The 15914-nt window shown below is 39.0% G+C and overlaps 1 protein-coding gene across 2 annotated transcripts; it reads left to right on the top strand.

Moving 5' to 3' along the window:
* Window positions 1–1267: 1267 nt before the first annotated feature.
* Window positions 1268–14718, top strand: Tspan6 (tetraspanin 6). Of its 2 annotated transcripts, none has more exons than XM_078194433.1 (5): window positions 1268–1496; window positions 13079–13267; window positions 13354–13518; window positions 13891–14085; window positions 14341–14718. In XM_078194433.1, exons 1-5 carry the CDS (start codon window positions 1437–1439, stop codon window positions 14413–14415), a joined length of 684 nt encoding a protein of 227 aa, XP_078050559.1. In that variant the 5' UTR covers window positions 1268–1436; the 3' UTR covers window positions 14416–14718. The 2 variants fall into 2 exon arrangements, with proteins under 2 accessions (XP_078050559.1, XP_078050560.1); XM_078194434.1 differs by lacking the exon at window positions 1268–1496 and adding an exon at window positions 3684–3858.
* Window positions 14719–15914: the final 1196 nt, after the last annotated feature.

Genomic DNA, 15914 nt, shown 5'->3' on the forward strand with positions numbered 1-15914 from the left:
ACGAAAAATTTCGTCACGTTATGATGTCACGGGCCAATCCCAGCCACTTGTGGAATAAAGTGATTCTCGGCTTCGTTCGTATTCAAATAAGGTGCCGGAAAGAAATGTCTTAGAACGGATGATTTCTTTCGCAGCTGCGCGATAAGCGTATTATCAATTAAAGTTCGCAACGCGCGGAGCCTCGATAGTTTAATTAATGTTCGCATACGAGATTGCGTTATATTTAATAATTCTAGACTGTACGCACTGTAATTGTTTGTCACGTAGAATGGCGACGCGTCACCTGTTAATGGCACTTGATAACAGATTGATGCACCTATCGTTGCGGTCGACCGCGATTGAGTGACACCAGAGATACTGCGGAATTTCACCCGTTTATTTATAACGAAGGATGTTGACGAATTGTGGCGGTGCTTTTCCGCATCTAGAAAGTTGGATCTATAGCTATGATAGCCGATAAATGTGCATTCTTTTACACGGAAGATGTAGGATTCGATTAAATCAAATATCAATATTAAAAATTAGAAATTGAAATTAGATGTTAAAATTGAAGGTTAAAACTGAAAGTTAAAATTAAAAATTACAATTGGAAGTTGAAATTGAAAGTTAAAATTGAAAGTTGAAATTGGAAATTAAAATTGAAAGTTAAAATTAGAAGTAAAAATTAAGTATTGAGAAATTAGAGATGAAGAATGAAAGATTTAAAAATTAAATATCTAAAATTAAGAAATTAAAATCTAAAATTGAGAAATTAAGAAATTGGAAACCTAAAATGAAGAAATTAAGAACCTAAAATTAAGAAATTAAGAACCTAAAATTGAGAAATTATGAGATTCAGAACCTAAAACCGAGAACTTAACAAATTAAAAACCTGAGATTAAGAAATGAAGAAATCAAGAAATGAAAAACCTAAAATTGCGAATAAAAATGAAAAATCCAAATCTCCGTCGCGCAAACACATCCGGCAATAAAATTTGTGTGTGTAACACCTTTCGGTCCGAGTTCCCGGAACGTCTTTATACCGCGTGTCCATGAAATAGGCGGCAAGGAGGCAGAGAGCGAGAGGAAGCCGATAGAAATTCGAAGAACCCGAGAGATTGAGTCTTTTCGCGAGTAAATCGATCGTTTCTCGCGTACGATGCGACTCGTGATTAGCGTTTGCCTCGTATTATCGATACACAGGGGTAACACGGTCTATTCAAAGCTGGCTTAATCTTTCCAGATAAAGTCGGGCGCGGCGCTATTGCGCCTCACAACGGGAACTCGATTTGGCTCCTGCACTAGTTGAACACGAGCAGTCGGCGTCGCAGTTGTTCATCGTGCTGCCTCGTAACCTAACCTGTTGAGCCTCTCTTCGCGCGCCATCCGGACGGCTTTCTGCGTTCCAGCTATTCTCTTCTTTGTGACAACAGAAAACACCAGGAAAATCCGGCAAAATGAGTTGCGGAATGGGAATGATTAAATACTTACTCTTCATATTCAACTTCGTCTTCGCGGTAAGTCCTATTTCTCTTCCATCAAGCCTATTATTTAACAAATTTATTATTACTTTATCGTTCATTTACTACTACTTTCATTCGTAAATGTTCATGGAAATCGATCTAAAAACGTTCTTGCGTCATTTATTTGTATTTCCTGCGAGGATATAACACCCTCTGGAAACGCGTTAATTAGTCATAATTTAATCTGTAAATATCGACTCGCTTAGCGCGAAATAATTAGCGTAGAATAATTAGCATAAAAGACGGTAAAATGTATATTTGGTGACACTTTCGAAGCGTTTATATTTATTTTATAAAGAAGGCTAGAAGTTAGGGGTGGTTTATCTATCAAAAATTGCGAAATGCGAAGCGCGCGAGTGTAATTATTCTTCAGTTTAATTCCGCACGTTCTGCAAACCGTTCGAATACGTTTAAATAATCTTCAGAGTTTCTTTGTTTATTGCCCCAAGCGAAATGCGTTCCATATTTTCGATTTCATTTTCTCTCCATCGTCTCGCTCTTGTTTCAAATCTCGGTTTCTCCGATTTCTTGACCGCGTCCAATGCCAATGTCGCATTTATCGAATAATAGGCTGAACCGATCGCCGATTATAATTTCTGAATCAACCTATCCTTGTTTTTCTCGTGCGCTTATTTAAACGCGCGTCAATGTTAGCCGGCGTGAGTCATGCGATAACGATATTCGACTCGCAACATCTTTCACACATTCGCGAAACCCGCTATTGTAACGTGTGTAATATTGCATACGCTTCGCTCTCGAAAGATTACACGTGGAATAAACCGTGGCGCGGTTGCTTTTATTTTTTTCGGTGCATATTTTCAATCTGTTTCGCGAGCTCTCGTAGACGCTTCAACACTGGCCACTAAAATCGAACGCAACAGTTTATTATTCGTTCGATAAAAGCACGCGATGTTTCACCTGCAACTTTCGCTTTGTAATTAGCTATTTAGGTATACCTTCTCACTGTCTCATATTTGTAAACACACTTCTAGCTGCTCGACAATATCGAACGACATTGTTCCTTTCCAATCGCGCGTTACATTAATTACAAAACACGCGTCGAACGTATTCAATATCGTAGAGAAACCTTGTCGGATTTTATTCAACAATTCTAGTCTATTTTCAGCGTTAAACGGCTAGCAGATTCAACGTTAAATAGTCGCTCGGCTTTTGTAACAAAGTACGTGACCGAGGCGACGGTTAACGATGGAAATACTTTTAATTCCCGATAACGCGATACCCGCGTACCCGCTATCTAGTTCTAATAGCGATAGGGGGAGAACTCGGTAAATTGTATATATCCTTTTCGACTATTAAATAATCGATATAACCGATTCTATTTGTGTCAGTGGTGTAGGTACTCTCTGTGCACTCGATTCGATGGGGCTCGTTTCAGCTCAATATTTTATCACCGTGCAATGCCTACGGTATATGCCACACGCTCGTCGTGGCTGGTTACGCGATTTCGTTTCTGTTCTCTCGTGTAAAATAACGGAAACATCGCGCCAACTTTACAACTTTTTTCCTTTGCCGCGAGCGAAAATCAATTGCGATCGTTATGCAAGGTGGGAAACCCGCGATAAGATCGAAACTAATTTTCGACAGAGTTACATAAACTTTTGTTGGAAGGTTATTATTGCGCTCGGTTACAACGTGTGTAACCTAAATGCGCAGATACGACAATGTTTCGCGACGTTGTTTAAACACGGCCACGTTCTCGTAGGCGTGTAGAACGCGTTATATAGTATCGTGGAACATTATAAATTACGAACGTGAAATGTGGAAAGTCTCAAACGTTCGTTACAGTTCCAGATAGAAAAGTAAAATAAAAATTCTCTATCCAGAAAATAAAATAACTATTCGATAAGGCAATTAATTTATCAACCCACAGCAACTGGCTCCGCTACCCGGATACCCCTTCCAGACTATAATCGTGTGTTTTCGGTAGCCGAAGTAAACTACCGCACGCGATTGTATTCGCGCGAATTCGAACGACCTAGAGAGCCGTCGATTGGCTAGGAGGAAATTCCGGGATGACGCGGTGGTAGGCGCGAATTAAAGTGCGTGAGTTTGAGAGAGACGTAAAGAGGAAAACCAAGGTAAACTCGCCCCCACGCGTTTTTCTTTGCGGACTCGTGATTTTCGAGTCAGTTTCAATGTTCGCCTCGTCCTCGGCTCTCACGCGTCATTTTCATTGTTGTCCTTGCGCTGGATCCGCGGTCTTCTATTTCATTTTGAATGAATTGTCGTGCCGTTCCTCGTATCATTGTAACGACTCCAGCGAAATAAGATCAAGATGAGTTGTGTTTCGGACTGTATCAAGTGGTTGTTGTTCCTTTTTAACTTCTTGTTTCTAGTAAGTAATTTATCGATTTTCGCGTTGTTTTTTTACGTCTTCGACTCTGCATTGATCAGTCGTTCTTGGATTTCTATAAATTTTATCTTGTAGTTGTAATACATTTTATAGCATATTTTATAGTATATTTTATACTAGATTTTATATTATATTGTATACTGTATTTTTGACTGTATTTTATAGTATATTTTATACTGTATTTTATACTATACTTTATGATATATTTTATACTATACTTTATGCTATATTTTATACTATACTTTATAATATATTTTATATATATTTATACTTATGAAAAATTTACCGACTTCTTTCTTGCCGCGTCTATTATAAAAATATTCCTATTAAACACTTTCAAACAAACATATTTCTCCGAACACATACCGTAACAGAAATAGTACGAAGTTTAAAGCAATCCAATCTTGGCAATGTTACAAAGCACTGTACAATAGTCGCGTTTGTAACTCGACGGTGTTAAACAAATAGGACGATGATTTATAAAAGGGAGAGTCCAGTGTAAAAAAATCGAGGCTAGTTCTCTGCGTCGGTTTCTAATGCAAATATCCGGAGGAGGGTTAGAAGGAGGGTAGAACAGGAATTCTTGGGAGAATTCGATCGAGCAAGAGAGAGTCTTTGTTGTCGTATCTAGTTACGCGTTGGCAGCTGTTTGATTTAATCCCGCGTGTAGAACTTTAGGGCGAGATGTATAAACACGAGGAGGGGTTGGGGAGGGGGGGATGCCGATCGAAACGAGGCGAATTCCAACACCGGTTCGCTACTACTTCCAGTAAAACAGGAGCCGATCGTCTAAGTCGAGGCAATTTCTATGCCACTATGCCATGCTCCGTAAACTACGTCATTCGCTCCCATGGCCGTAGGGGTAGCTTGGTCGCGATCGCGTTCCAGATTCCTCCTCGATCACCGGCTCGCGCTATATTGCATCCTTGACATTTTATCATTTCTACAAATTCCCATTAACGCTCGGGAAGTTCAATTATCGCTGCAACAGCTCTCGACGGATGCGCCGACGGAAACACTTTAACAACAACGCAGCCCCCCCCATTTAACAATAAATATCGCCGATTCACGTTTCTGAAAATTGCTCGAAATCTTTTTATATATTTTACCAAAGTCTATTGCAAAATTAACGTAGCTACAAAACGCTTTAAAATTGTTTCTGAGCGCTTTAAAAAATGCGATCGAAATTGATGAATAAAATCACGAATAAACCCACAGCACACTCGGACATATTTTTGTTTTATGACGATGATCGAATGATATTGCTCCCTCTCTTGTTTTTGCAAGGTATTGTCGCGCCTCGGTTTCGTATGGTCAAAGAGTGGAGAAAAAGCTAACAGTTGTATTGTTATCGTTGTCAGAGCTACGCCCCGTTCGAAGATACGCAATCTGTTGGATGCGTAAATTAGTGAGACGATCTTCTCTAGCGAAATTAAACGTGTCGCGGACGACGTTGTCGGAATTAGTTCTGACATCGGCGTTTATCAGATTTGTTGTCTCTGTGCGTCATTGTCGCTCTGAATCAACTGATTCTTAGGAACTTCGGTTACTTCCTCGTAATTCCCTGCTCAACTCCTTTCGCAATACGATCCGCGTCGTTAAGGGAAGAGATTGCGACCGTAACGACTAGTCTCCGATTTCATTTTTTACTATGGTTATTGTAGCATCTCGTATTTCAGTGTTATGGTATTTCTTATTTAATTATTATAGTATTTCCTATTTAATTATTACATTATTCCTCATTTAATTATTATATTATTTCTCCTCATTACTATACTATATCTCCTCAATACTACAAAAATATTTTCTCCAAGCATGCATTCTATCTAAAGTCGTAGAAAGTTAAAACAGATCGAGTGCCATTGTTACAAAACAATGCACATTGGTCTCCCTCAGAGTTTGATAATACCAATATCAATCATTAAAGCTTTACAAACATAATTTAGATATCGTCGACGACACCCGAGTCGGCTCGTTGCAATTAATATTCGGAATTGCGACGCTTGGTAACATTCACGACGAAATTAACGCTGTCTTTTGTCTTGCGCGAACAGAAGAATCCGCGCGCCGGCACGTTTTACGTAACGCAATATAATTGTTAAATGTAACCGGGAACGAACGGCGGACTTGTACACTTCGTGCAGCCAACCGCGATATAACGCAGCCCGGTGTATTTCCACTTGGGCCACTTCCTAAGAGATAAAAGTCGCTTTTGCGAACGGGTGACTTCGTGTTTCCCGATGAGACGGAATAAAAAAGAATATTCCGCCTTGCGGCGGACGATTGTTAACAACAGAGATGGTAATTGGCGCGTCGAATGGGTAGAACAATTGATGAGATCGAGTGTAGAAAAATCTGAATTGGGTTTCATGCGTTCGTTAATAGCGACTGACGTAATATCGATAGTTTTATCTCGTTCGACGTGTACAGTTTGCTTTTTGGAATCGCGCGACGATTCGTCGGAGAAAAAATGGCGTCGCTGAGGAATTTAAGATCGTTGATCGTTAAGATCAACCCTTTGACTCCGAGGCATTGCTCAAATTTTTCTATCACGTTCCAAATAATTAAAAAAATAATCTTTGTGCCAATAAAATTTGGATTTACTGTTAAAATGGCTTCGAGTGCAAAGGGTTAAATATCGTTATTGCTAATGGAAGCTTGGTTGTTTGTACGATTCTGCATTGCGTTATCCGGACAATTATCAATCGCTTAGCAATTAAAGTTCACAGTTCGATGTATCTATTGTGTAGATAGATTCACGGTAGCCGATTCGCGTAGAGTATACTTGGAAATTTCTCGATTGACAACGCAATCTATGCGATAAAGGCGTAGATTGTTCATTATGAAATCGTGTCGTCGATCTAGAAATAATAGATCGGCGAATGTGATGGGTGTAGTTTTGACAAGTGGGATTTAATAATTATGTAACAATAATAGCAGTATATATATAGATTTCTATTACTTTGTTTTACAGTAATATATATGTTACTATTACTTATTTAATTTTTGGACCGATTTCAAATAAAATTGAGTACTTATATAGTTAGCCTTAAATCCTTTGAAATAGTATTTTAATATAATATATTAATACAGCAAATATTATTTATATTCTCATATTCTTACATCAATATATTAATATACATATCACATCATATTAACATAAAAATATGCGAATACCAAACTACCTCAATTATACTACATTAATAAATTGCACTGAAATACCATTTCAATCACCGATAAAAATTAAATACCTAATCGCAATTAATATACGGTCTATCAATACCCGGTGAATTCTTATCAAATTCAATCGAACCCGTAGGTTACCAGGAATCAATGTTCTACACGTCGTGGGAACATCGGACAGTAAAACCGGCGAGATCGCATCGATAAGAATTCCGGATACGCGTTTTATCCGTGGTTTAAAAATAACGAGCCACCGGCGCTGGTAATAGAAGCGTTCCTATTAAATTAGACGTTAGATAAGGATAACGCGACGCCGCGTCGGCGACGAGTTCTCTACCAGGGAAGTCGCGGAACGCGCGGATAAAAGTCTGTTCTCGACGAAAGGGTTCCATATTGAGATCGCTATCTGCGCGATGTTTGGTAGCGTTTAACAAGCCGCCGTGTGACGTAATCTAGGACACGGTACACAGAGAGGAGAGGCGTTTGCTATCTCCGGCGGGCAGAGGGATTCATAATTTCGGTCGTTCCGAGAATAAAGATAAAAATTGACGTGTTCACGGAACGGTGTATTATAGCGTCGTTTATCATTTGATATCGTTGCGCCTTGCCTCTCGGGGATTTATTATATCCGCGTTACCGAGGCTTGCACGACGCAACGACGTTACCAATAGAGAACTAATTTCTTCTCGATCCGTCGACTAGGATACGTATTTTTTTGCCATTCGATTAAAATTGCAAACTTTTATTTTATTAATATATATTCCATTTTATTATATATGGAAGTATCAAGAGACGTAATATCTTTATATATTTCTTACCAGTACATATTTATCGAAAGTATCAAAAATCGAAATATTAAACTACCTTACTCCCCGACAGAAATAAATAATTAAGATAAACTATGAAAAATGACCGGGTACTTTGACAATATAATAGATGAACAGAAATCATTCCGCCTAGCTAAGTAATTGCGTTGTTCCCCGGTCCGTGACATTTTTACTAGCGCGTAGAAGAAAGCAACCTTGACTGGTCAGAATGAAGCCGCGATTTATCCATAAAAGAGCATAGCCGCGACCCAGAAAACGTCGACGGCGCAGGACTGTTATTTAAACGTCGGACCAGTACCATACCGTCCGACGTACATTTTCCTGGAAGCTGTTGAGTCATATCCCCGTGGTTCCTTTCATCTGTTTTCGCGCACCGTCCGCGGACCACGTACGCGCACTCACGAATACCTGCATGCGAGCTTATGCATACCCGTTCGCTCTTATATGCGCATATATGCGTTTAGATATGTATATATGCTATCATATTTGCTCTTATATATTTATATATACTTTTATATATTTATATATGCTTTTATAAATTTATATATACTTTTATAAATTTATATATATACATTTTTATATATTTATACATGCATTCATATATGTATCCTACGTGCTTATATGCAACGACGCGCTCGTATACACGTGCTTAGACGCACACGCGCGCCGAGCGATCACGAAAAATAACTCTTTCGAGCGGCCAACTCCTTTGTCCGGCGCCAGCCAGTTTCATTCAAGGCTCGCGCGTTGTTCGACGGACACAGCGAAACAGGTTTCGTTGCCTTCGGCGGGAACTCGGCTTTCTAAAACGTCCGGCCCTCGTGGAAGAATAACCGCCTAAGCCGTCCGCAGAGCAGGACTTTCGACTTATCGAGCGGGCTCTCTCGATGATCGTTATCCGGCTCAATGGAAAAAACAACGGCCATTGATAACGGCGCGTCGGCGGACGCCGCGGAATTAGAAGCCGGGAGCGTTGCAGCCGGTGCAGCCAAAAGCTGTTAATAGAACCGGTGACGTTAGCCACGCGAATTATGAGTCAATAGGAAAGATCGACCAATTCCGAAACGCCCCCCGCGCGTCGCGCCGCTGCGCGAGCAGACAGCGGCGGAGGAGTTATGTCAGAATTCTCTGTTGTCCGAATACGGCGGCGATCGTTTAAAAACGATCAATTTTAATTGCTCGGACGATTTATGATATATTCTTGGAGGATTTGTTCTATTTTTTTTTTAATTATTAGAAGCAAGGTTATGGCAAATATTATAACGAGGAACTTTTGGATTTCGTAGAGGGACTTTTGAGAATTTATAATGAATAAAGAAATCTTTTGGCCGTTAATCCGTGTTTCGCGCTCGATCGGCTCAATTTTGGATAAATCAATAACGATAGAATCTGACGGTGTAATTTAATCGCGAGGCGACATGCCCGCCGTATTTCACCGCCGATTATCGGCCGGATAATTGAGCAACGTTGTCGCTGGAAGTTACTACTCGCCCTGTTTATTAGGTACCACCGATTTATCGAGTTACAGGATCGGCTTATCGACTTTTCTCCGAAAAAACTTACAATTAAATTAATCCCGCTAATATTTTCGGAAAACACGCGATACCGATCGCGGCATGTCGTTTCCACGAGTCCGTCGATTAATTATCGAGTCGTTTGTCAAACGATAAGCTTTACGGAGAATTCTCGGCCGAGTCATCATTATCGCGTGTCATTATCTTCAGTTGACGAACGTGGATCGTTTTGAACTATCGAATAGCTCGATCGACGGCACGAAGCATCTAAGAGAGACCCCGGCGATCCTGATTTATCCTTCTGTTCGACGCGCGCGCGCGCGTGATTCACGGCGGAAGCTCTTATCAAGGAAATACGCGGATGACGTCATCCGCGGTTAGGCGATCAAACCTATGCGAGACGAGGATAATCAACGGCGAGATCGTGCAATCTCTATTTTTAACATTTCGCGGTGAAGGGAGAAATTCGATTTTATCTCGCCGGATATGCCGGATTTTCGGCCTTCAGATTAGACACGTTACTAATACGGTCGCGTTTTGTAATAATTAAAATGACAAATTGTCCCATTTTGTTTCGTTGAGAAGACGGAGTTTTTATTAGGTACTAAACGCTTTTAGTTTTCTAGCGGCGCGTCGATGCGTTTACGACATTCAGTTTCGTTTTAAGAAGCGAAATAGAACCTTGTTTTATAATCGTTTTATAATAAATTTTATGAGCGTTTTGGAGCAATGCTGGGAACGTTAACGTTTTTATAGGAGAATTGTTGGCCTGGAAATTAGAATTGTTGAATCGTGTGTGGAAGATCGTAATTTAGACTCGGCGCTATTTTTTAATAAGAAATTAGTGAATGTAGGAATTAAAGAATTGAGAAAATAATGAATTAAGAAATTCATGAATTAAGAAATTAATAAATTAGTTTACACTTTTACAAGTATAGTAAATTTAAGAAGATTAAGTTGAAAAATCGATTCTAAATGAAAGGTGATATTTAACTAAAATTTGTACACGTCTTTCGATTTATTGATAAAACAATAGCGTCACATCGAACCAGCAGCTGTTTTTTTCCCTCCTTTTATAGAAACAGCGTTAACGCCGCACCATCGAATGCCGTGCCGAGATACTTACATATCCAATCGGAATCGATCCTTACCGTTCCGCGCCATGTCTACGATATTCTAGTCGGTGTCGGCATTTGCCGGCGTCACAGAGGCGTCCTTCGCGATCCGCAGTTCTCCTTGACTAGCCAAAAACTGAAACCGAAGACGGGATCGTCCGACTGTAAAATATCCCCTACCACTTCGATATTCGTCTACAGAGTTGTAACAGAAGCTTTATTGAAAGCTTTAAGAAGCATACGGACGCGAGAACCCCACCCCTGCTACGCCGCCAAATGGAAACACAGTTAGAGTTTGCATGTTCGATCGGTAATAATTTCTGCAGAAATTCATACGAACGCTATGATAAATGACATATGGCAAAGATTAAGGGAGCTTTGAATTTAATGCATTGCCAATATTAAAATCGCGCAACCCCTTTTCCTTTTTAAATATTGGAATCTGTTAGAAACTTGTGAACAATTTTAAGGTAGACAGTAGCATAGAAAATTGCTTATATTTATTATAGTTGCCATTGTTAATAATCGATATATTCGCAGATATTGGTGGAATAGTTATTTTGTATTTTGCGAAAAATTAAATATGTAAATGTCAAAGCAGAGAAGCTTTACTGGATTTCTTTCTCTACTTTATTATTCTACTTTATTCCTCTACTTTATTATTCTACATTATTCCTCCACTTTACAGCTCTACATTATTGTTCTACGTTATTGCTCCAATTTATTTTCCGCGTAGGACGATTCGAATTATTCTCGTAGGAACGGTCGGTGAATCGGTCTCGTAAAATGTTCTAGGACAGACACGTTGGTCTAGAAACAACTGTGTTAACAGGTATCACCGTGGCCACCGGGTCTGCTAAATCCGACGCGACCTGCTCGATACCGCACGCGTGCTATAGTCGACGGCGGATCACGAATGACAAATACTTGCACGGTTACACTACAAAGTTGAATAACAGACACGTTGCACGTGCGACGGTCCCATCATCGATCAAGACAATTTCGAGCGTGTGCTTGACACGAAGGCGTCACATCCACGAAGTTTCAAGGATGTCGATGCCTTTCGCAGTCGTTGTAATGCTTTCTGTACGATCGCCCTATTTCTTTTTCTTTTATAGAATCGCATAGGAATCCGTACGTTGAATACGATTGAATTATAGAATTGAATTAATTAAATTGAATTAAACGTTGACACGAGGCAGTATTTTGTATTGAAAATTTATTTTTGGTATAGGAAATAATTCTTGAATTAGGCAGCGATTTTAGAAAGTAGAGAATGATTTTTAAATTACAGAATAGTTCTTAAAATTAGCGAATAAAGTTTAAGCTAGAAAATAATTATTGAATTAAAGAATAATGTTTGAGCTACAGAATAATTTTTAAATTAAAGAATAATATTTAAACTAGAGGACAATTTTGTAAATTAGAGAATAATTTTTAAACGAAGCAGTGATTTTTAAATTAGAGAATAATGTTTCAATCAGCGGATAATGCTTAAATGAAAAAGTAATTTTAAAATTAGACAATATTCTCTAAATCAGGGAATAATGTTTCACCGAATTAGAAATTGTTGGTTACTTAAAGGTGATCAGAAAGCGGGGAATAAATACCTGGCGTGCTGTCGTTTAATTTTTGCGCGAAGAATGCAAGAGCATCGCAAAGGTCACTAAACGGTGAACGTCACCCATGGTGTAGGAAATGGGATTCTCGGAAGCTGAACTCGGACTTCTCTTCCTGTACCGTTCTCGGTATTTTAACGTTCTCGTATTTTTGCGTCGTTAAACGTTCTACCTTCAGCAATTCGCTGTAACTGTAATTGTTCGTTAGTACGAACCGTCATCCATTATTGAGAAAAGAAGAAATCACGTTTATATGTCATATAAGTCATGTATATAAAAGATCGTCTTGGTCGTCCAAGATGGCTCCTCGATTAAAGTGCATTGAACCATTCGACGTATACTTGGAAGGTAACCTAAATTCACGTACACGATCCTCGCAATCATGGTGTACCATGTACATGGAGCGTCCAATGCCAACCGGTTGCTGTTGTGCAATGTGACGTAACAAGAGACTGCCATCGGCAGTTAGGACACTCGTCATAGCATTCAATCGCAAACTCGCATCAAGACACCAGGATCAAAGTTGTTTACTGTCATGCGTGCAGAATAAATTATAAAAAGATACACTATTTTCTTCTTTAAATAAAAATCCAATCACTCGATAATATTCTTAGATTGTAAAACAAGAAGGGTGTGTTTTAGATAGTAATATTAGTCCGCTAGAATCATATTATTTATTTTAATATTATCCACTACCCTTTGAGCAGATAAAATTACCCCAAAAAAATAATTACCTTGTCCTTTAAACAAAAATCTCGTCTCTACACATTTTCAAATTATAAAAGAAGAAAAAAATATCTGTTACTCCATAACATGAAAAGGTATCTACTTTAATGCTATTCTTAATTTAATTCTCATATTTCATTTCGTAGAATATTACCTGGCAGGTGTGCTTCGTTTTTCTCGAAGCTTACGTTAATTTTGCATGTTCTTCTTTGTTACAGCTATGCGGCATAGGCATCTTGACGATCGGCATTATTGCCCGCGTGAAAATGGCCTCGCCAAACAGCGGAATCGAAACACACGTAGCATTCCCGGCGATAACGTTAATAGTGTTGGGAAGCGTCATCTTCGTAATCTCGTTCTTCGGATGCTGCGGCGCCATTCGGGAGAGTCATTGCATGACGATCACCGTAAGTACACCTTCGCCACGGATGCTCAACACACATACATAGTAGTATGCTTGCGACACGGGGAAACTTATCCGATTCCGTTTCAGTTCGCGTCGTTCCTGCTCTTTATTCTGCTGATACAAGTGGCGGTCGCGATTTACGCCTTCGTCGTCGTCAAGGATGCCGACGTCAGACAGGAGTACCTAATACTGTTCGACAAATACAATAAGGATAACGCCAGCATGGAGGTCGTGGATATATTCCAGTCGGAAGTAAGTAATACCAGTTCGACGCGTCGAAAACCAACCCTCGAAATTCGCAATTTAATTAACGCTTTACCAATCAAAATAACACATGGATAACAATAATAATTTCAAATAGAAACTAAGGTAAACTCTAATATTGTTGTATAGTCTTTCAAATATTAGGTACGCTTTCTTTTATATCAATCAAAATTAGATCAACGAAACAAAAATGAAATACGCGAGACAAATATTCCTTAAATGCCAACGTTATGGAGATATAAAAATGTTTGTTGATTTAATTAGCTTGTGATAATAGGAATGTTTACGACGGTCAAAGTGTTAAGCAACCGGACGATTGAGCAACGACCTGATCGTAAAACTTTGAATGCTTCGTTACAGTTGCAATGCTGCGGTGTCGATTCTCCGAACGATTTCCACAACGATACTCTTCCTCAGAGTTGTTGCGCCCAGAGGGAAGGAGGGTGTTATCTGAACAAAGCTTACCAGAAAGGTTGCGCGAAGGCGTTAAAGGAAGCACTACAGCTTGCGGGATCCGTGTTAGGCGGTGTGGCAATTGGAATCGCTGGGGTTGAGGTAAACTTCTATTATTCGCTATGAAACTTTGCATTTAGTGGTGTGCATGTACTTCACTTAATTTCTCGTACCATTTAGTGTAGCTTGAATCTTCGTTAGAAATTTTTAACTTTTTAGTTTTTATTTTAATAATATAGAAAATGGTATAGTAATAATATATAAATATAGAAAATATGTGAGCGAACGATTCTCGCTGGTTTCCGTTGTAAAATCAATTAGACGGGTTAAAAAAATGATTGTTCTCTTGTGTTACAGTTGGTCGGCATCATCTTCGCGCTCTGTTTAGCGAACTCCATCAGGAACACGGAGCGCAGGGGTTACAGGGTGTAAAGGAAAGAATTACCACGAGAGAAAGTATATTACGTCGCGTAAACAGTAAACAATTTAACACGAAACTCTACCATATTATTAATTCGATCGTGAATATCGTTGTGGTAGACGTAACCAAAAAAACCATTGTAATGCATCAAAAAACTTAGATAGAGTTCTACGAACGATGGAGGATGTAAGGAGCAAATGGAAGACGAGAGCAGATGCCTTTTTATTTGACTTATCCGGATCGTTGTTTTACGTTCACAAAAAACCTTAATCTTTGTATGTGATATTGAATGTATAAACGTATTATTTAATGTATTTTTTATTTTGATATATTCGTTCCATTGATTTGGATATATATGTATATATATATCTATAATATATATATATTTTTTATTTACGAAATACGGTAGACGAAACACAATAGTAATAATAGCGATAATGAAATATTAACGATGTTGTTCGTAAACGGTTTAATCGGTGCATAGGTGTGTCCGTGTGTAGCAACGTAAACGATCTAGTTTCTCCGTTGTCTTGTGTTTATCAACCGGTACAAATTTTGCCCAGCATTATTGCACGCGCGATCGGAACGAATTTCGCGGAGCCCGACGGCCGTATCTTTTATTTTCCTCTCCGGTTGCGTACGATTTATCTAGTTAAGTGAGTTCGAAAAAGCTAAAAAAAAAGATGAAAGAGAAAACGAAACGTTACATTCTATACAACATTCTCGGACAACGAAACGTTTTTTTAAATCACAGTGCGTCGTGTTTCCGCGAACGTATTAAAAAAATATTTTTATAATATAATACTTCACGTCACCTACAGATGCTTTTTATAAGATAGAATAATTCATATTGTTGTTTGTACAGCACGTGTTCACTATATATATATATATCCTTTTCTTCTTTTTTTTCCAGAGAGAGTAACGTTGATACATTTATCCCATATTTAATAAAACTCTATTTTCTCGAGACACCGTTGTCCGTCATTGCGATCCACCCCACGACTATTTTTTTCTTCACGTCCGTGGATCCGATATAATGATCGTGATTCGTTTCGTAGAAGTGCGTGATCGCCGCGGCTCATTCACATGCGAGATCGGACGACGACGTAACCGAATGATTTCCTGTTCATTCAATTACTGACGATCGGTGCGATCAGGTAGACTATTAAATAACTGTATATATTTGTTTATCTATATGTAGATCTAGATAGATTTATATCTATACAATATCTATCTAGACAGATATTTACGAAATATTTATTAAGTATTCACTTGGCAATGTTTTGTGAATAGTTTTGTAGGAACGGTCATCTAAACTGGACATCGCTGATGCGGCATCGCATTCGTTATATTGTCGTTATTTATTAAGTTCAAGAGAAGATAACTTACATCTGTTTGTGTTGTGTGTGCTATAATACATACTATTTACAGAAAACCCCCGGATCACATACACGCGGCGACGAAACGAGATCCCTCTTTACGGTCTCGCTCGTTCTCCCCGTTTTTAAAC

Source organism: Augochlora pura, chromosome 11 (assembly GCF_028453695.1).
Source record: "Augochlora pura isolate Apur16 chromosome 11, APUR_v2.2.1, whole genome shotgun sequence".
NCBI lineage: Eukaryota > Metazoa > Arthropoda > Insecta > Hymenoptera > Halictidae > Augochlora > Augochlora pura.

What these genes read in the sequence shown, in the direction of transcription:
- Tspan6 (XM_078194433.1), top strand. Translation starts at nt 1,437, where the DNA reads ATGAGTTGCGGAATGGGAATGATTAAATACTTACTCTTCATATTCAAC. An exon ending in TATTCAACTTCGTCTTCGCG is followed by an intron (nt 1,497 to 13,078) that starts GTAAGTCCTATT and finishes TCTTTGTTACAG; the next exon opens with CTATGCGGCATAGGCATCTT. An exon ending in TGGATATATTCCAGTCGGAA is followed by an intron (nt 13,519 to 13,890) that starts GTAAGTAATACC and finishes GCTTCGTTACAG; the next exon opens with TTGCAATGCTGCGGTGTCGA.